This window comes from Sturnus vulgaris (genome assembly GCF_052056855.1).
Source record: "Sturnus vulgaris isolate bStuVul1 chromosome 38 unlocalized genomic scaffold, bStuVul1.hap1 SUPER_38_unloc_1, whole genome shotgun sequence".
Classification (NCBI taxonomy): Eukaryota; Metazoa; Chordata; class Aves; order Passeriformes; family Sturnidae; genus Sturnus; species Sturnus vulgaris.
The window spans coordinates 179,413-197,804 of NW_028275902.1; the positions used below are offsets into that span (position 1 = coordinate 179,413).

Below are 18,392 nucleotides of genomic sequence, written 5' to 3' on the forward strand. Positions count from 1 at the left end.
GTAAATCCCAAAAATTCACCCCAAAAAATCCCGCAAATTCACCCCCAAAAATCCCCAAAATTCACTCCAAAAATCCCGCAAATTCACCTCAAAAAATCCCCGAAATTCACCCCAAAAAATCCCAAAAATTCACCCAAAGAATCCCACAAATTCACCCCTAAAATCCCACAAATTCACCCCAAAAATCACCCCAAAAATTCCACCCGAAATTCCCCCCAAAACTCCCGAAATTCATCCCCAAATCCCCCGAAATTGCCCCCAAAATCCACCCTAAAACTCACCTCAAATTCCCCCCCAAATTCACCCCAAATTTCCCCTAAAATCCCCAAAAAATCCCCCCAAATTCCACCCCGAATTCCCAAAATTCACCCCGAAATTCCCCCCAAAAATTCACCCAAAATTTCCCAAATTCCCCCCAAATTCCCCCCAATCCCTCCCAGTTCCCCAATTTCTCTCAAGTCCCCAAATCCTCCCGATGTCCCCAAATCTCCCCCCAATCCCTCCATGTCCCCAAATCCCCTCAACGTCCCCAAATCCCCAAATCTCTGTCCCCAAACCCCAAAATCTCACCCCAGACACCCCCGATGTCCCCAAATCCCCTCAACGTCCCAAATCTCTGTCCCCCAATGTCCCCAAATCCTCAAATTTTCACTTCAAACCTTCCTGTGTCCCCAAATCCCCGTCAACGTCCCCAAATCCCCAAATCTCTGTTCCCTCTGTCCCCTCCTGTGTCCCCCAATGTCCCCAAATCCCCTCGACATCCCCAAATCCCCAAATCTCTGTCCCCTCCGTGTCCCCACATCCCCAAATCTCACCTGCACTTCCCGGCTCTGCGCTGTCCCCTCTGTCCCCGATGTCCCCAAATCCCTTCCATGTCCCCAAACCCCCAGAATCTTTTCCATGTCCCCAAATCCCCCAAATCTCTGTCCCCTCCGTGTCCCCAAATCCCAAAATCTTTTCAATGTCCCCAAATCTCTGTCCCCTCCGTGTCCCCAAATCCCCCAAAGTCTCACCTGCACCTCCCGGCTCTGCGCTGTCCCCTCCTCTGTCCCCGCTGTCCCCGCCTCGATGTCCCCAAATCCCCCAGTCTCCGTCCCCTCTGTCCCCTCCATGTCCCCAAATCCCCCAAAATCTTTTCAATGTTCCCAAATCCCCCAGTCTCTGTCCCCTCCATGTCCCCAAAACCCCAAATCTCTGTCCCCTCTGTCCCCTCCATGTCCCCAAATCCCCCAAAATCTTTTCAATGTCCCCAATCTCTCCCCTCCATGTCCCCAAACCCCAAATCTCTGTCCCCTCCGTGTCCCCAAATCCCCCGAAGTCTCACCTGCACCTCCCGCTTCTCCGCCGTCTCCTCGCTGTCGGTGTCCCCGCGGTGTCCCCCGCTCTGTCCCCGCTGTCCCCCGCTCTGTCCCCGCTGTCCCCCCCGGTGTCCCCCCCGCTGTCCCCCGCCAGTCTCCGCACGATCCGCGCCTCCACCGCCAGCGCCACCGCGGAGCGAACGCGGCCGCGAGCGCAGGGACGGCGACAGCGGGGACACAGCGGCGACACCGAGAGCGGCGACGTCGCGACATCGGCCGGAGGGACAGCGAGGCCAGCAGGCAGCGGCGACAGCAGCTGTGCTCGCACGGCAGCAGCACCGGGTCCCGCACGGGGCCACCGCAGCGGGACACGAGGTGGCCACGGCCAAACGGGCGAGCTCGCCACGCTCCGGGGTCCCCGTGGGGGACATGGCGACAACGGACAGGGATGGGGACGGGAGTGGGGCGGGAATGGGGATGGGGACACGGGGGTGGCACCGCTGGGGACAGGGGCGGGGACGGGGACGGGACAGGGAGGGGACAGGGAGGGGACACGGGGGTGGCACCCCGGGGACAGGGACAGGGACGGGGATGGGGACAAGGAGGGGACAGGGACAGGGAGGGGACAGGAATAGGGACAGGGAGGGGACAGGGAGGGGACAGGGAGGGGGACACGGGGGTGGCACCGCTGGGACAGGGACAGGGACAGGGACGGGGATGGGGACAAGGATGGGACAGGGACAGGGAGGGGACACAGGGACAGAGACAGGGAGGGGACACGGGGGTGACACCGCCGGGACAGGGACAGGACGGGGATGGGGACAAGGATGGGACAATGACAGGGATGGGGACACAGGGACAGAGACAGGGAGGGGACACGGGGGTGACACCGCCGGGACAGGGACAGGACGGGGATGGGGACAAGGATGGGACAATGACAGGGATGGGGACACGGCGGTGGCACCGCTGGGGACAGGGGAGGGGACAAACGTGGGGACGGGAAATAATTTGGGGATTAATTTGGGAATTAATTTTGGGATTTGGGGACGGGAATTTGGGAATTCGGGAATTTGGGATTTCGGAATTTGGGAATTTGGGGATGGGAAAACACAAACACGGGGACAGGGAGGGGACAGGGACAGGACACAGGGGGTGGCACCGCTGGGGACAGGGAGGGACGGGAAATAATTTGGGGATTAATTAATTTGGAGATTTGGGGATTGAATTTGGGGATTTTTGGGGCCAGGCAGGGGCGTGGGGACACAGAAGGGACACGGAGGGACTTTGGAATTTTGGAATTTGGGACACGGAGGGACACTGGAATTGGGGAGGGGCCAGGAGGGACTCAGGAATTTGGGGACACGGAGCGACATTGGAATGCGGTGACACCGAGGGACGGACGGACATGAAAGGGGTCCCAAAATAGGGGGGGGGGGAGGGGCAGAAATGGGGTCCCCAAAAGGCGTTCCCCAAAAATGAGACCCAAAAATGGGGGAGATCCATGGAAGGGACCCCAAAAATGAGACCCCAAAAAAAGGAGACCCCAAAAATGTCCCCAAAAGGAGGGAGATCCCAAAAATGAGACCCCAAAGGGAGGGGGAACCCAAAAATCGGTCCCCAAATTGTCCACAACAAGGCCCCGCCCCCTCCCCTCCCGGAAGTATTCGCGCGCCGGAAGTGACGCAACGACGCAACCGAGGCCACGCCCACGTGAGGCGGAACAAAGATGGCGGCGCCCGTGAGGGACCGGGAGGCGCTGCAGAGACTGAACTTCCTGTTCCAGGTGAGGGGAGGGGGCCTGGGGGGGATTTGGGGAGAATTTGGGGGGTCCTGAAGGGTCTGGGGGGGGTTGGGGGAGAATTTTGGGGGGTCCCGGGAGGATTTTGGGGGAATTTCGGGGGTCCCGAGGGGATTTCGGGGGTTTTGGAGGGATTTGGGGAGGTCCTGAGAGGATTTTGGGGGGTCCTGAGGGGATTTTGGGGGAATTTCGGGGGTCCCGGGAGGATTTTGGGGGAATTTTGGGGGTCCCGGGAGGATTTTTGGGGAATTCCGGGGGTCCCGGGGGGGATTTTGGGGGGTCCTGAGGGGATTTGGGGAACCTTGGGAGGGATTTTGGGAGTTCCTGAGAAGATTTTTGGGGAATTTTGGGGATCCCGAGAGGATTTTGGGGAACCGAGAAGATTTTGGGGGGTCCTGAGGGGATTTGGGGGAGAATTTGGGGGGTCCCGAGAGGATTTTGGGAATCCGAGACGATTTTAGGGGAATTTCGGGGAACCCCGAGAGAATTTTGCCTGAATTTTGAAGCTCCCACCCCTTTTTTGGGGCCTTTCCCCTCCCTTTTCCCATTTTTTTTTTGGGGGGGAACTCCCCACAAGGGAGGATTTTGGGGAGGGGCTCTGACCCTTCTGGAGCTCCTCAAAAAACCCCAAAATCGCCCAAATTTTGCCCAAAATCGCTGCCAGGCCGCGCATTGGGCGCAGCCGCGGAGCCCCGGCCTGGCTCGGTTCTACGGCAGCACCCAGAGAGCGGCGGGCGCGGAGACTCGTGCTGAGAATGTGAGGATTGGGGAAAATTTGGGGGAAAATTCGGGATTTTGGGGGGTTTGGGGGGTCTGGAGAAAGGTTTGGGGGGTTTGGGGAGGTTTCGCGATGGTTTTTTGGGGGGGTTTGGGGGATTTTTGGGGAAAAAATTGGGATTTTTGGGGGGATTTTGAGGAAAATTTGGGGATTTTTGGGGGGATTTTGAGGGGTTTTGGGGAAAATTTGGGGATTTTTGGGGGTTTTGGGGAAAATTCTGGGATTTTGGGGGGTCTGGAGAAAGATTTGGGGGATTTTTGGGTGGTTTGGAGGGGATTTGGGGAGGTTTCGTGATGGTTTTTAGGGGGGTTTGGGGGATTTTGGGGGGATTTTTTGGGAAAAATTTTGGATTTTTGGGGGGATTTTGGGGAAAATTCGGGATTTTGGGGGGTTTGGGGGGAAATTTGGGGGGTCTGGAGAAAGATTTGGGGGGTTTGGGGAGGTTTCGTGATGTTTTTGGGGGGGTTTGGGGGATTTTTTGGGAAAAAATTGGGATTTTTGGGGGATTTTGAGGAAAATTTGGGGATTTTTGGGGGATTTTGAGGGGATTTGGGGAAAATTTGGGGATTTTTGGGGGGTTTTGGGGAAAATTTTGGGATTTTGGGGGTCTGGAGAAAGATTTGGGGGATTTTTGGGGGGTTTGGGGCGGTTTCGTGATGGTTTTTAGGGGGGTTTGGGGGATTTTGGGGGGATTTTTTGGGAAAAATTTTGGATTTTTGGGGGGATTTTGGGGAAAATTCGGGATTTTGGGGGGTTTGGGGGAAATTTGGGGGGTCTGGAGAAAGATCTGGGGGGTTTGGGGATTTTGGGGGGGATTTTTGGTAAAAAAAAATTGGGATTTTGGAAAAAATTTGAGATTTTTGGGGCGTTTTTGAGGAGTCTTCTGGAATTTTGGAGAAAATTTTGGGATTTTTTTGGGAGGTTTTAGGGAAAATCTGAGGGATTTTTGGGGTGATTTATTGGGATATTTTGGGGTAGTTTGGGATATTTTTTGGTCAATTTCTGTTCATTTGGAGCAATTTTATTGCGATTTTTGATAATTTTGGGTCTATTTTTGGCAATTTGGGGCTGTTTCATGTGATTTTGGGATATTTTGGGTCCATTTTCTGCCATTTCGGGTCAATTCTCGTTAATTTTGGGCAGTTTAATTACGATTTTGTGCCATTTCGGGTTAATTTTTATTAATTTTTAGCCGTTTAATTATGATTTTGTGCCATTTCGGGTTAATTTTTATTAATTTCGTGCCGTTTAATTGTGATTTTTTTCAATTTTTTGCAATTTCCGCCCGTTCCGCTGCGATTTCCCGCCATTTCGCGTTGATGTTTGTTAATTAGGTGTTAATTAGGGTTAATTAGCGTTAATTATTTCAGGGCCCCTCGGTCAAGCGCCGTCTGTGCCGTCGCTGCTGCTCCGTGGTGGCTCCGGGCCGGGGGGGGAGGGGTCCGGCTCAGAGGTCAGGGCGGATTTGGGGAGAATTTGGGCGATTTTGGGGTTTTTGGGGTGGATTTTTAAGGTGAATAATTTGGATTTTGGGGTGGGTTTTTAGGGTGAATAATTTGGATTTTGAGGTGGATTTTAGGGTGAATAATTTGGATTTTGGGGTGGATTTTAGGGTGAATAATTTGGATTTTGGGGTGGATTTTTGGGTGAATAATTTGGATTTTGGGGTGGGTTTTTAGGGTGAATAATTTGGATTTTGGGGTGGATTTTTGGGGGGAATATGTGGGTTTTGGGGTGGATTTTGGGGCTTCTCGGGGCGGATTTGGGTTTTTTCAGGCTGGATTTGGGGGATTTGGGGATGGATTTGGGGTGGATTTGGATTTCTTGGGATGGATTTCGGATTTTTTTTTTTTAATGAATTTGGGGTGGATTTGGAGTTTTTGGGGTGGATGTGAGGGGTTTTTTGGGATGAGTTTGGGGGCGAATTTGGGATTTTTTTTGAGCTGAATTTGGGGCTTTGGGAGGGATTTCGGGGCAGTTTTTTGGGGGGATTTGAAGGGATTTTGGGATTTTTTTGTGGAATTTGAAGGGATTTCGGGGCAGTTTTTTTTTTTAATTTCTGGATAATTGGGGGGCGTGTCCGCGCCTGACCCCGCCCCCTGCCCCGCCCCCCAGGGCGTGGCCAGCCCCGCCTCATCCTGCGCTGCCTCACCTGCGGCCGCGGGCGGCGCTACCTGTGCCCACCTGAGCCACGCCCACCTGAGCCACGCCCACCCGGACAGGACCAGGACACGCCCACGGGTCAGTGGGGGCGGGGCTTGGGAGGGGGAAAGGGGGCGGAGTCAAACCCGAATAAGGAAAAGTGGGTGTGGCTTTAAATGGGGCGGGGCAATTCCAAATATGGCAAAGGGGTGGGCGGGGCCAAGGAAGGGGTGGGGTAAAATCCAAATAAGGGGATGTGGGCGTGGCCAAACAAATAAGGAAATGTGGGCGGGGTTAAGTCAAAAACGAGGGATGTGGGCGTGGCAAAACCCAAATAAGGAAAGGTGGGCGGGGTTAAATACAAAACAAGAAAGATGGGCGGGGCTAAATCCATCTAAGGGAATGTGGGCGGGGTTAAACCCAAATAAGGGGATGGGGGCGGGGTTAAATCCAAACAAGGGGTAGTGGGCGGGGTCAAATCAATTAAGGGTTTGTGGGCGTGGCTACGAACAAAACCCATATAAGGGGAAAAGGGGCGTGGCCTAACAATGACATCACTCCCCGCAGGCCCCGCGCTCTGATTGGCTCCGCCCTCCCTGCACCAGCCAATCACCTGTGCAGAAATAAACCTCCCTTTATTCCATATATGGTCGTGGGACGATCCGCGGGCTCTGATTGGTCGGTTTCCCGGAAGGGGGGCGGGGCTCAGCACTCGTCCTCGCCCAGCAGAGCGAAGGGGTTGGGGGCGGGGCTGGGAGGGGGCGTGGCCTGGTCTGACCCCTCCCCCTCCTCGGAGCTGGAGGCGTCGCCGGGTGGGGGAGGGGTGGAAGCCCCTCCCCCTGTCATGGCCGCCATGGCCGCGGTGTCGGGGTGGTGCTCCAAAAATCTGGGGAGGGGGAGGGGAGGGGTCAGAGGGGGTGGGGGAGGGGTCAGGGACCCCCCCCCCAAAAAAAAACTCCCCCAGGTCCCAGAACTCCCCCCCCAAAAAACCCCAAAATTTCCCCAAAAACCCCAGAATTTTCCCCAAAAAGAACCCAAAACTCCCCCCAAAAAACCCAAAACGCCCCAAAAATTCTCAGAAACCCCCCAAAAAAAGACCCAAAATTGCCCCCCAAAAAACCCCAAAACCCTCCCCCCAAAAAACCCCCAAATTTCCCCAAAACCCCAGAATTTCCCCCCAAAAAAACCCAAAAACTCCCCCCCAAAAAAAAAGGATCCAGAAATTCCTCCAAAATCCCCCCAGGACCCCCCAAAAAATCCCACCCAGGGACCCCAAAAAAAGGAATCCAAAAATTCCCCCCAAAATCCAAATTATTTTTTGTTTTTTTTGTGGTGTTTTTGGGGCATTTTTTTGGTATTTTTTCAGGAAATCTCACACCGAAAAAATGCCCAAAAAATGCGAATTTTGGGGTTATTTTGTGGGGTTTTTGAGCATTTTTTCAGCATTTTTTTCAGGAATCTCACCCAGAGGAGCCCCCCACGATCCCAAAAATGCCAATTTTGGAGGTTTTTTTGTGGAGTTTTTGGGCTTTTTTTTTGGTATTTTTTCAGGAAATCTCACACCAAAAAACGCCCCAAAAATGCGAATTTTGGGGTTTTTTCATGGGGTTTTTTGGTATTTTTTCAGGAATCTCACACAGAGGAGCCCCCCACGATCCCAAAAATGTGAATTTTGTGTATTTTTGGTACCTTTTTGCTGGGAATAGCCCGGGGGTCTCACACAGAGGAACCCCCAGAACCCCAAAAATGCCCTAAAAATGCCAATTTTGGAGTTATTTTGTGGGTTTTTGGGGCCTTTTTTTGGTATTTTTTCAGGGAATCTCACACCAAAAACGCCCCAAGAATGCCAATTTTGGAGGTGTTTTTGGGCTTTTTTTTGGTATTTTTTCAGGAAATCTCACACCAAAAAACGCCCCAAAAATGCCAATTTTGGAGGTTTTTTTGTGGTGTTTTTTAGGCCTTTTTTTGGTATTTTTTCAGGGAATCTGACACCAAAAAATTCCCAAAAAATGCGAATTTTGGGGTTTTTTTTTGTGGAGTTTTTGGGCTTTTTTTTGGTATTTTTTCAGGAAATCTCACACCAAAAAACGCCCAAAAAATGCAAATTTTGGGCTTTTTTCATGGGGTTTTTTGGTATTTTTTCAGGAATCTCACACAGAGGAGCCCCCCACGATCCCAAAAATGTGAATTTTGTGTATTTTTGGTACCTTTTTGCTGGGAATAACCCGGGGGTCTCACGCAGAGGAGTCCCCTAGGACCCCAAAAATGCCCTAAAAATGCCAATTTTGGAGTTTTTCTGTGGTGTTTTTGGGGCATTTTTTTGGTATTTTTTCAGGAAATCTCACACCAAAAACGCCCCAAAAATGCGAATTTTTGGGGGTTTTTTTGTGGTGTTTTTGGGGCATTTTTTTGGTATTTTTTCAGGAAATCTCACACCAAAAAACGCCCAAAAAATGCAAATTTTGGGCTTTTTTCATGGGGTTTTTTGGTATTTTTTCAGGAATCTCACACAGAGGAGCCCCCCACGATCCCAAAAATGTGAATTTTGGGTTTTTTTGGTACCTTTTTGCTGGGAATAGCCCGGGGGGGTCAGGCAGAGGCGCAGGCGCCCCTCGGCCGCCAGCCTCAGGAGCGCGTTGGCCGCTCGGGCCACGTCGTTCCGAGCCGCCCTGGCCGTCTTGTAACCTCTTTTCTCTGCCCAGGCTGGGGGAAAAAACAGGGAAAAGAACCCCAAAAATTAGGGGGGAAGTGAGGGAGAAATGAGGAAAAAATTGGGGGGAAATGAGGAAAAAATTGGGGGGAAATGAGAGAAAAATCAGGGGAGAAATCACCAAAGAATCATGGAGAAATCAGGAAAAAATTGGGGGGAAATCACAAAAAAATCAGGGGGAAATGAAGAAAAAATCAGGGGGAAATGAGGAAAAAATTGGGGGAAATGAGGAAAAATTGGGGAGAAATCAGGAAAAAATTGGGGGGAAATGAGGGAAAAATCAAGGAGAAATCACAAAAAATGGGGAAAAAAATCACCAAAAAAATCGGGGAGAAATCAGGAAAAAATTGGGGGGAAATGAGAAAAAAATTGGGGGAAATGAAGAAAAAATGGGGGGGAAATGAGGAAAAAAATCGGGGGAGAAATCAAAAAATCAGGGAAAAAATGGGGGAGAAATTACAAAAAAATGGGGGAGAAATCAGGAAAAAATCAAGGAGAAATCACAAAAAATGGGGAAAAAATCATCAAAAAAATCGTGGAGAAATCAGGAAAAAAATGGGGGGAAAATCACAAAAAAATCGGGGGGAAATGAAGAAAAAATCAGGGAGAAATGAGGAAAAAATTGGGGGGAAATGAGGAAAAATTGGGGGGAAATGAAGGAAAAATCGGGGGGAAATGAGGGAAAAATCGGGGGAGAAATCAGGAAAAAATTAGGGGGAAATGAGGGAAAAATCAAGGAGAAATCACAAAAAATGGGGAAAAAAATCACCAAAAAAATCGGGGAGAAATCAGGAAAAAATCGGGGGAAAATCACCAAAAATCTGAGGGAGAAATCATCCAAAAAAATCGGGGATAAATCAGAAAAATATTGGGGGAAATCAGGAAAAAAAATTGGGGGGGAATCAGGAAAAATCGGGGGAGAAATCACAAAAATATTGGGGGAGAAATCAGGAAAAAAAATCAGGAAAAAAAAAAAAATCAAAAAATTCAGGAGAAAAATCGGCGGGAAAATCACAGAAAATCGAGGGGAAAACGGCAAAAATTCTGGGGAAAAAAAATCAGGGAAAGAAAAAGTCCTGGAACGTTCCAGAAGGTCCTGGAAGGTCCCAGAAGGTCCTGGAAGGTTCCAGAAGGTCCTGGAAGGTTCCCTGACCTTCACAGAATTCCCAGCCCATCCAACCAATCTCCTCCAATCCCCAAATCCCCCAGAACATTCCAGAATGTTCCAGAATCCCCTGGAATGTTCCAAAAGGTCCTGGAAGGTTCCAGAAGGTCCTGGAAGGTTCCCTGACCTTCACAGAATTCCCAGCCCATCCAGCCAGGACCCCAAATCCCCAAATCCCCCAGAATGTCCCAGAACATTCCACAAGGTCCTGGAAGGTCCCAGAAGATTCTGGAAGGTTCCAGCAGGTCCTGGAAGGTTCCAGAAGGTCCTGGAAGGTTCCAGCAGGTTCCAGAAGGTTCCTTGACCTTCACAGAGCTCCCAGCCCATCCAACCAATCCCCTCCAATCCCCAAATCCCCCAGAATGTCCCAGAACATTCCACAAGGTCCTGGAAGTTTCTGGAAGTTTCCAGCAGGTCCTGGAAGGTTCCAGAAGGTTCCCTGACCTTCACACAGCTCCCAGCTCATCCAGCCAGGACCCCAAATCCCCCAGAATGTCCCAGAACATTCCACAAGGTCCTGGAAGGTCCCAGAAGATTCTGGAAGGTTCCAGCAGGGTCCTGGAAGGTTCCAGCAGGTCCTGGAAGGTTCCAGCAGGTCCTGGAAGGTTCCAGAAGGTTCCCTCACCTTCACAGAGCTCCCAGGCCGTCCAGCCGGGGCCGCTGGGGGGGCGCAGCTGCAGGAGGGGGGGCAGGGCCAGGCGGGAACCCAGGAACCCCACGGCTGAGTAGGGGTCCTGCAGCTGGGCAATGGGGTACACCCCTGCCAGGACCTGGGGGGAGAGAGAAAATGGGATTGGGAATGGGGTACACCCCTGCCAGGACCTGGGGGGAGAGAGAAAATGGGGTAAAAATGGGGTACAGCCCTGCCAGGACCTGGGGAAAGGAAAAAATGGGATTGGCAATGGGGTACACCCCTGCCAGGACCTGGGGGGAGAGAGAAAATGGGGTAAAAATGGGGTACAGCCCTGCCAGGACCTGGGGAAAGGAAAAAATGGGATTGGCAATGGGGTACACCCCTGCCAGGACCTGGGAAAAAGGAAAAAATGGGATTGGGAATGGGGTACAGCCCTGCCAGGACCTGGGGGGAGAGAGAAAATGGGATTGGGAATGGGGTACAACCCTGCCAGGACCTGGGGGGAGAGAAAATGGGGTAAAAATGGGCCACACCCCTGCCAGGACCTGGGGAAAAAAAACCCAGGATTGGGAATGGGGGAAAGCCCTGCCAGGACCTGGGAAAAAGGAAAAAATGGGTTAAAAATGGGGGACAGCCCTGCCAGGACCTGGGAAAAAGGAAAAAATGGGGTAAAAATGGGGTACACCCCTGCCAGGACCTGGGGGGAGAGAGAAAATGGGATTGGGAATGGGGGACAGCCCTGCCAGGACCTGGGGGGAGAGAGAAAATGGGATTGGGAATGGGGTACAGCCCTGCCAGGACCTGGGGAAAAAAACCCCAGGATTGGGAATGGGGTACACCCCTGCCAGGACCTGGATCACAGCTGGGGGGGGTTCAGATCACACCTGGGGGGGGGGCTGGGATGGGTTCAGGTCCCACCTGGCCAGGTGAGCTCTCACCTGGAGCTCAGGGGGGGCCCGTGAGGGGAACACGAGGCCGGGGCAGGGTTGGGGTCACACCTGGGGGGGTTCAGGTCACACCTTGGGGGGGTTGGGATGGGTTCAGGTCCCACCTGGGGGGGGTTGGGGTGGGTTCAGGTCACACCTGGCAGGGTTGGGGTCACACCTGGCTGGGTTGGGGTCACACCTGGGGGGGTTCAGGTCACACCTGGGGGGGTTTGGGATGGGTTCAGGTCCCACCTGGCCAGGTGAGCCCTCACCTGGAGCTCAGGGGGGGCCCGTGAGGGGAACACGAGGCCGGGGCAGTCGCAGAGCCGCACCGAGGCCGACAGGTAATGGGTCTGGAAGTACCGGGTGCGGCCGGGGGCGCGGGACACGCCCACAGCGCTGCGGCCCAGCAGAGCGTTCAGCACCGAGGATTTACCTGCGTTGGGTAAACCTGCGGGGGGACACACCTGGATAGAGCCACACCCATCTAAACTGTAACTGGCTGGAGCCACACCCACCGGGGACACACCTGGATAGAGCCACACCCATCTAAACTATACCTGGATGGAGCCACGCCCACCTGGGACACACCTGGGTGGAGCCACATCCATCTAAACTGTACCTGGATAGAGCCACGCCCACCTGGGACACACCTGGATAGAGCCACATCCATCTAAACTATACCTGGATGGAACCACGCCCACCTGGGGAAACTCATATTGAGACAAGCCCACCTAGGACACACCTGGATGGAGCCACGCCCATCTAAACTACACCTGGATAAAGCCACGCCCGTCTAAGCTATACCTGGATAGAGCCACGCCCTCTTGGGACACACCTGGGTGAAGCTACACCCATCTAAACTACACCTGGATGGAGCCACGCCCACCTGGGGTACACAAACACTGAGGCACGCCCACCTGGGACATACCTGGATGGAGCCACACCTATCTAAACTACACCTGGATGGAACCACGCCCACCTGGGACACACCTGAGCTGAGCCATGAACAGCTGAGACACACCCACATTGAGCCACGCCCACCTGGGACACACCTGGATGGAGCCACACTCATCTAAACTACACCTGGATGGAGCCACGCCCACCTGGGACACACCTGAGCCATGTAAAGCACACCTGGGCTGAGCCACGCCCACTGACCACACCCACACTGACCACGCCCCCGGCCACGCCCCCTCCTCACCCACACATCCCAGGGTCAGCACCCCGTGCCGGTAGCGCTCCCATTGGCGGGGGGGGGCTGTGCCCCCATCCCCCTCCCCATCCTCATCCTGATCTTCATCCTCGGGGCCTCCCCGCGGCTCCTCCTCCTCCTCCTCCTCCTCCTCCTCCTCCTCCTCCGGCCGCTGCTCCGCCCGCTCCAGCCGCGCTCGCCAACTGCTCAGATCCACTGGGGACACCCGGGGACACTCAGGGGGCACCCGGGGACACCCAGGGGACACTCAGGGGACACGGGGGACACCCAGGGACATAAAATGACACCCAGGGGACACCCGGGGACACGGGGGACACTCAGGGGACACCCAGGGGACACCCGGGGACACTCAGGGGACACTCAGGGGACACCCAGGGGACGCCCAAGGATACCCAGGGGACACTCGGGGACACCCAGGGGACACTCGGGGGACACCCAGGGACACCCAGGGGACACTCAGGGGACACCGGGGGACACCCAGGGGACACCCGGGGACACGGGGGACACTCAGGGGACACCCAGGGACACCCAGGGGACACTCAGGGGGACACGGGGGACACTCAGGGGACACCCAGGGACACCCAGGGGACACCCAGGGGGACACGGGGGACACTCAGGGGATGCTCAGGGACACCCAGGGGACACTCGGGGACACCAAGGGGACACCCAGAGCACTCAGGGGACACCCAGGGACATCCAGGGGACACCCAAGGATACCCGGGGGACACTCGGGGACACTCGGGGGACACCCAAGGGACACCCAGAGCACTCGGGGGACACTCAGGGGACACCAAGGAACACTCAAGGGACACTCAGGGACACCCAGGGGACACCCAGGGGACACTCAGGGATACCCAGGGAACACCCAAGGGATACTTGGGGACACCAAGAGACATCCAGGGGACACCCAAGGATACCCGGGGGACACTCGGGGGACACTCGGGGGACACCCAGGGGACACCCAAGGGACAGCCAGAGCACTCAGGGGACACTGAGGGACAACCAGAGAACACTCAGGAGGCACCCAGGGACATAAAGGGACACCCAGGAGACACGAGAGCACCCAAGGGACACCCAGGGACACTCAGGTGACACCAAGGAACACTCGGGGGGCACGAAGGGCACCCAGAGAACACCAAAAGACACTCGGGGACAGTCAGGGACACCCAGGGGACACCCAGGGGACACTGAGAGCACCCAAGGACACCCAGGGCCAGCCCCAGGGACACCCAGGGGACACCGAGGCACAGCCCCAGGGTACCTAAGGACACTTGGGGGACACCCAGGGGACACTCAGAGCAGCCCAGGTGACCCCCAGGTGAGCCCAGGTGACCCAGGTGACACTGACCAGCCCCCCCCACGATGTCCTGGCACGCCTCCAGGAGCAGTCGGGGTCCCACAGCGCGGCCCCAGCGCCCCCGGCCCCCCCTCTTCTTCTGCTTCTTCTGCAGCCCTGGGGGTACGAGAGGGGGGGGGTCAGCACCCCAAAAACAGCCCCAAAATACCCCAAAATATCACCCAAAAATACCCCAAAACAGCCCCAAAATAAACCAAAAACAGCCCCAAAATACCCCAAAATATCACCCAAAAATACCCCAAAACAGCCCCAAAATACCCCAGAATATCGCCCAAAAATACCCCAAAACCGGCCCCAAAATACCACCCAAAAATACCCCAAAACAGCCCCAAAATAACCCAGAAACAGCCCCAAAATACCCCAAAATATCGCCCAAAAATACCCCAAAACCACCCCAAAATACCCCAGAAACAACCCCAAAAACATCCTCAAAATACCCCAAAATCAGCCCCAAAATATCACCCCAAAATACCCCTAAACCATCCTCAAAATACCCCAAAACCAGCTCCAAAGTACCCCAGAAACAGCCCCAAAAACAACCCCAAAACAACCCAAAATAGCACCCAAAAATACCCCAAAAACGTCCCCAAACGTCCCCAAAACGCAAAATACATCCCAGAAACATCACCCCAAAATGCCCCCAAACCACCCCAATTCCACCCCAAAAACCCCCAAACACCCCAAACTCTCCTAATTCCACCCCGACCCCTCCCCTAAACCCCCCCAGTGCCACCTGGAAAATCCCAAAACCCCCCAAAGTCACCCCAAAACCCCCCAAATGCCACCTCAAACCCCCCAAAATGTCACCTCAACACCCCCAGTGACACCTGAAAAATCCCCAAACCCCCCCTAAGTCACCCCAAATCCCCCCCAGGTACCGGGGGCCGCAGGTGGGCTGGGCGTGGTGCTGAAGGGAACCACGTGGGTGACCCCGAAGTGTCCCCTGAGCAGGTGACACCAGGCCACGGCCACGGGGGGAGGGGTCAGGTCCACCTTGTTGAGGATGAGGATGAGACCCTTCCCCAATTCCTGCGTCACGTGGGCGGTCAGGGCGGGGGGGACACTCAGGGCCTGGGGGGACACGGGGACACTCAGGGGGACACTCAGGGGGACAGGGGGACCTGGGGACCCCCACCCAGGTGACACAGGAGGGAGCAGTGATCCCCAGGTGACCCCAGGACACCCCCAGGTGTCCCCAGGTGCCCCCCAGGTGACCCCAGGACACCCCCAGGTGACCCCCAGATGTCCCCAGGGTACCCCCAGGACACCCCCAGGTGACTCTAGTGACCCCCAGATGTCTCCAGGACACCCCCAGGTTACCCCAGGTGACCCCCAGGTGTCCCCAGGGTACTCCCAGATGCCCCCCAGGTGACACCTAGTGCACCCCAGGTGTCCCTAGGACACCCCCAGGTGACCCCAGGTGACTCTAGTGCCCCCCAGGTGCCCCCCAGTGCCCCCCACGTGTCCCCAGGACACCCCCAGGTTACCCCAGGTGACCCCCAAGTGTCCCCATGGTGACCCCAGGACACGCCCAGGTGACTCCAGTGCCCCCCAGGTGCCCCCCAAGTGTCTCCAGGTGATCTCAGATGCCCCCCAGGTGTCCCCCAGGTGTCCCTGACCGGGTGCCGTGCGTCAGCGATCAGCAGGATGACGTCAGACATCTCCAGCACCCGCCACAGCTGCCGCCACGTCTGGGGACAACGAGGGGACAGCCGGGTGACACCGGGCTCCTTCAGCCCTGTGACACCCCCCCAGTGTCCCCAAACACCCCCCCAGTGTCCCCAGACCCCCCCAGTGTCCCAAAACCCCCCCAGTGTCCCCAAACACCCCCCCAGTGTCCCCAGACTCCCCCCAGTGTCCCCAAACACCCCCCCCAGTGTCCCCAGACCCCCCCCAGTGTCCCCAGACCTCCCCAGTGTCCCCAAATCCCCCCAATGTCCCCAATGTCCTCAATGTCCCCTTTAATGTCCCCAGTGTCACCTCCAGGTTGTGCTCGAAGGGTGCCAGGTCCTCGATGTCCCCCAGGCCCCTCAGGAAGTCCCCAAATGTCACCTCCTCCCGTTCCCGCAGCTCGGCCGCGCTCATCCCGAAACTCCAGGGGGGGCGGCGGGGGAAGTCCAGCCCTGGCCACGGTGGCCACGGGGGTCACACGGTGGCCACGGGGGTCACACGAGGTCACACAGGGGTCACAGGGCCACCCCTGGGGGCGTTGTCCCCTCCCTAAGACCACTTGAGCCCTCCAGTGGTCACTTTGTCCCTCCCAGTAGCCACTCCCCCATCCCAGTAGCCATCCCCCCGTGCCATTAGCCATTCCCCCATCCCAGTAGCCATCCCCCCGTGCCATTAGCCATTCCCCCATCCCAGTAGCCATCCCCCCATCCCATTAGCCATCCCCCCATCCCAGTAGCCATCCCCCCGTCCCAGTAGCCATCCCCCCATGCCAGTAGCCACCCCCTCACCAGGCCCGTAGACGCTGTCGGGGTCCAGCTCCAGGGCACTCTCGGGCAGTGGCTCCAGCAGCTCCTCCTGGGCCCGGCGCCGGCTCCGCTCCAGGGCCTCGGCCCGGGGCCCCCCCAGCTGCAGCCGGAACCTGGGGGGCACCGGGTGCAATCCAGGCCGGGTTTTGGCTCCACTCTGGATTCCAGGTGGATTCCAGGCCGGGTTTTAGCTCCACTCTGGATCCCAGGTGGAATCCGGGCCGGGTTTCAGCTCCACTCTGGATTCCAGGTGGATTCCAGGCCGGGTTTTTCCTTATGTTGAATAAAATCCAATTTCCACCCCCCCCCCCTTTCAGATTCCAGGCCAAATCCAGTCAGAGTCTGACCAAAATCCACGCCGGGCTTTCTCCCATTCCCAATTCCAGCCTAAATCCAGTCCAGACTTGCCCCCTCCACTTCCAATTCAACTCCAAGTCCACTCCAGGCTTTTCACATTCCCAATTCCAGTGCAAATCCAGTCCAGGCTTTCTTCAACTCCCAGTCTCAGCCCAAATCCAGTCTGGACTTTCTTTCATTCCGAATCCCACCCTAAATCCAGTCCAGGTTTTCTCTCATGTTGAATCCCACCCTAAATCCAGTCCAGGTTTTCTTTCATTTTCCAATCCCACCCCAAATCCAACCCAAGATTTCTCTTCTGTTAAATCCCACTCCAGATCCAGTCCATGCTTTCTCCCATTCCCAATCCCACCCCAAATCCAGCCCAGGCTTTTCTTCCCGTTAAACCCCATCCCAAATCTATTCCAGGGTTTTCCTCCCGTTAAACCCCACCCCAAAGCCCGCAGTTTTTCCCCAAATTCCCGCTCCGTCCCCCCGCTCCTCCCTCGGTACCTGCCGGGGTCGTGTCGCCGTGGGGGCCCCGCGGGCTCTGCCTGGGGGTCTCCGGGGGGGCCATCCCCGCCCCGCTCGCGGCTCCCGCTGCGGCTCCCGGGGCCTGAGGCCGGCCCGGCACCGGCCGGGGCATCTGCGGCCACCGGGATTGGGGTGAGGGCAGTCCCGGTTCCCGAGCTGCCGAGGGTTCCATCCTCGGGGTCCCTGTCCCCATTCCCGGGGATTTATCTCTCCCCATAAACGGGGGGGTCCCAGCCCCCATTCCCGGGGGTCTTTCTCCCTTCAACCCCGATGGTTTCCCTCCCTCCATTCCCGGGGACCTCAGCCCCCATTCCCGGAGAGCTCTCTCCCCACAACCCGGGGGTCCAAGGCCTCACTCCCGGGGCTCGCAGCCCCCCCATTCCTGGGGACCGCAGCCGTCACTCCTGGCGACCTCTCTCCCCATTGCCGGGAATTCCAGCCCCATTCCCAGAGCTCTCTCTCCTCATAACCCGGGGCTCGCAGCCACCGTATTCCTATCCCCATTCCCGGGGGTCCCAGCCCCCATTCCCGAGCATCTCTCTCCTCAGAAACCGGAGGTCCCAGCCCTCACTCCCGGGGCTCGCAGCCCCCCCGTATTCTTGTCCCCATTCCCGGGGGTCACAGCCCCCATTCCCGGGCATCTCTCTCCCCATAACCCGGGGGTCCCAGCCCTCACTCCCGGGGCTCGCAGCCCCTCCCTCACCGCCCCGTTTCCGCTCCCGCCGGTCCCGGAGCTGCTGCTTTTTCCGCTTGGCGCTGAACGGGAGCTTGCGGGGCATGACGGGAGCTCACGTGACGGGGCGGGGCCGCGCTCCACCAATAGACAGGAAGAGGCGGGGACAGAGTGAGGGGAGGAGCCAATGGGATGGCGTCCCGCCTCAGGGGCTTGGAGTGATTGACAGGTAAGCTAACAAATAGAAGCGCAGTCTAGCCGGTGGGGCGGGTTCAACCAATAGGAGAGCTCGCTACCTCAGGGCTGGGGGGAACGAAAAGGTGATAACCAATAGAAAAAGAGGCGCGT

General features: G+C 56.2%; 2 protein-coding genes and 1 long non-coding RNA gene across 5 annotated transcripts; 2 read left to right on the forward strand and 1 right to left on the reverse strand.

Annotated features, from left to right (window-relative positions):
* The first annotated feature begins 2,194 nt into the window (after positions 1 to 2,194).
* Positions 2,195 to 6,661, forward strand: RPP21 (ribonuclease P subunit p21). 3 transcript variants are annotated; one of them, XM_088157469.1, is made up of 5 exons: positions 2,195 to 3,081; positions 3,761 to 3,853; positions 5,245 to 5,314; positions 5,990 to 6,115; positions 6,584 to 6,661. In XM_088157469.1, exons 1-5 carry the CDS (start codon positions 3,025 to 3,027, stop codon positions 6,595 to 6,597), a joined length of 360 nt encoding a protein of 119 aa, XP_088013595.1. In that variant the 5' UTR covers positions 2,195 to 3,024; the 3' UTR covers positions 6,598 to 6,661. The 3 variants fall into 3 exon arrangements, 2 of the variants coding, with proteins under 2 accessions (XP_088013595.1, XP_088013594.1); XM_088157468.1 differs by lacking the exon at positions 5,245 to 5,314; XR_015799730.1 differs by lacking the exons at positions 2,195 to 3,081; positions 3,761 to 3,853 and having other exon boundaries at positions 5,216 to 5,327.
* Positions 6,633 to 18,216, reverse strand: GNL1 (G protein nucleolar 1). Its single transcript, XM_088157470.1, is given in 13 exon segments — positions 6,633 to 6,894; positions 6,897 to 6,902; positions 8,579 to 8,719; positions 10,517 to 10,661; positions 11,724 to 11,902; positions 12,656 to 12,862; positions 14,016 to 14,120; positions 14,903 to 15,095; positions 15,644 to 15,715; positions 16,005 to 16,147; positions 16,484 to 16,614; positions 17,351 to 17,483; positions 18,075 to 18,216. Coding segments are annotated over 13 exon segments (1,704 nt in total). The 5' UTR covers positions 18,151 to 18,216; the 3' UTR covers positions 6,633 to 6,721.
* Positions 9,580 to 10,090, forward strand: LOC148219533 (uncharacterized). The gene is made up of 3 exons (XR_015799731.1): positions 9,580 to 9,799; positions 9,840 to 9,859; positions 9,979 to 10,090. It is a non-coding gene; the product is annotated as an uncharacterized LOC148219533 (long non-coding RNA).
* Positions 18,217 to 18,392: the final 176 nt, after the last annotated feature.

What these genes read in the sequence shown, in the direction of transcription:
- RPP21 (XM_088157469.1), top strand. Translation starts at nt 3,025, where the DNA reads ATGGCGGCGCCCGTGAGGGACCGGGAGGCGCTGCAGAGACTGAACTTC. An exon ending in GACTGAACTTCCTGTTCCAG is followed by an intron (nt 3,082 to 3,760) that starts GTGAGGGGAGGG and finishes AATCGCTGCCAG; the next exon opens with GCCGCGCATTGGGCGCAGCC. An exon ending in TCCGGGCCGGGGGGGGAGGG is followed by an intron (nt 5,315 to 5,989) that starts GTCCGGCTCAGA and finishes CCCGCCCCCCAG; the next exon opens with GGCGTGGCCAGCCCCGCCTC.